Genomic DNA, 1,725 nt, shown 5'->3' with positions numbered 1-1,725 from the left:
GAAATATTACGGTGCCGTCAAATTACATTACAGTGTTTATTGCCGTCATCTTAGTTGACATCTTGCAATATTTACATGGCAACGTTTTTGGCAACGTAAAGTTGCGACCGCTTTTTTATGTTACCGCTTTCGAGGAAACCAAAGCTTAACATATGTATCAACAAAAACAACATATGTATCAAGATATAAACTTTATCCTGTGGAGACGGGCAGTAAGGGAAGACCCCTACCATTACTAATAAAGTGAAAAGAGTGATGAATAATGTAAATACGATTCTTAACATCCCCACCAAGTTTCATGTAAAAATTCGTAATAGTTTTGAGAAAACACCCAAAAACCGATTTGATGGAAAGCTAGAAGGATTTCATATATGGTTTGATGCATACCGTTATTTTTTTCGCTCTAGTAGCCGGCGGGTTAGTCTTGTCCCATATCTTTTTTGTATTTCACCAACCTATTAAGATATGGTTTAATATGGGAAATGTTTCGTGCAGTGAAGGTGCAAGTGCAAAGTCGGTGGTAAGTGAAACGGTGTGGCAGCATTTAATAAAGTGACAACTTACAGGTGCCCCAAATTTGCTTAATTTGCAAATAGGAGTCCTTTATTTTGTATTCGTCATGTTTGCATTGGAATGAAAATATACAAGTTTTCAGTGAATTTACGTCCGCAGTTTTTTCCATAGTTTTCTCGATATATAAAGTTATATCAAAGCAAGTTGACAACATGTCGCGCCAGATGAATGGTGGGAACATGCAGCACAATGAGATAAATATCGATCAGCCACAGGAATTGTGTTTCGAGAAATGTACTGCCATATCGTTGACATAATCTAGGTACTTTTGTTTTATCATTTCGTATATTTCACTCTAGGCCCAGAAAGCAGTGAGGAGCAACACAAACGGTTGGAAATCGAACGTTTGCTACAGGAACATAAGAACTGCATACCATTTCAAAAGCTTCAGGAGTTAGCACGTTCAGACCACGGACTCGTAACTGATGAGCTCCGGCGATTGTTATGGCCACAATTGGCTGGTGTGGATACATCAAATTTAGGTCCTGCACCAAGTCTCAGTGATTTACAAACTCATCCCGAATACCAACAAGTGGTGCTCGATGTAAATAGGTCGCTTAAGCGTTTCCCGCCTGGCATTCCATATGAGCAACGTATAGCATTACAAGACCAACTGACTGTTTTAATATTGCGAGTGATAAAAAAATACCCAAACTTGCGTTATTATCAAGGTTATCACGATGTAGCGGTGACGTTCTTATTGGTCGTTGGCGAAGAGGTAGCATTTGCGGTTATGGAAGAGTTATCAACAAACCACTTTTCTGAGTGTATGCAGGAAACAATGGATGCTACGCAAAAACGTCTCATGTTTATATGGCCACTAGTAGATTTCGAAAATCCGCAACTATTTCAGTTTCTACAAGAATCTGCTGTAGGTACACTATTCGCGTTGCCCTGGTATTTAACTTGGTTTGGACATAGTTTGAATTCGTATAAAGATGTGGTGCGACTATATGACTATTTCTTGGCATCCCCCATTTACATGCCTATATTCGTGACTGCTGCCATAATATTACATCGAGCTGAAGAAATATTGAAGGTCGACTGTGACATGGCTTCAGTTCACTGCCTTCTGTCCAAGGTAATACCTAAAATTTAATTTTACGTTATAGGATATGGCATACATTGCAACTCGACTCAAAACGGGTTTTA

At 39.0% G+C, this 1,725-nt stretch overlaps 1 protein-coding gene across 1 annotated transcript; it reads left to right on the top strand.

Moving 5' to 3' along the window:
- Positions 1 to 527: 527 nt before the first annotated feature.
- On the top strand, positions 528 to 1,654 carry LOC118747002 (TBC1 domain family member 20; the record flags this gene model as incomplete). The annotated part of the gene is given in 2 exon segments (XM_036480995.1): positions 528 to 807; positions 873 to 1,654. Coding segments are annotated over 2 exon segments (864 nt in total), but the record flags the coding sequence as incomplete, so codon positions are not given.
- Positions 1,655 to 1,725: the final 71 nt, after the last annotated feature.

This window comes from Rhagoletis pomonella, unplaced genomic scaffold, assembly GCF_013731165.1.
Source record: "Rhagoletis pomonella isolate Grant_MI unplaced genomic scaffold, Rhpom_1.0 Rhpom_scaffold_00011, whole genome shotgun sequence".
Lineage (NCBI taxonomy): Eukaryota > Metazoa > Arthropoda > Insecta > Diptera > Tephritidae > Rhagoletis > Rhagoletis pomonella.
Note: the sequence above shows the minus strand (reverse complement) of the source record. Positions and strands in the feature narration are given on the sequence as shown.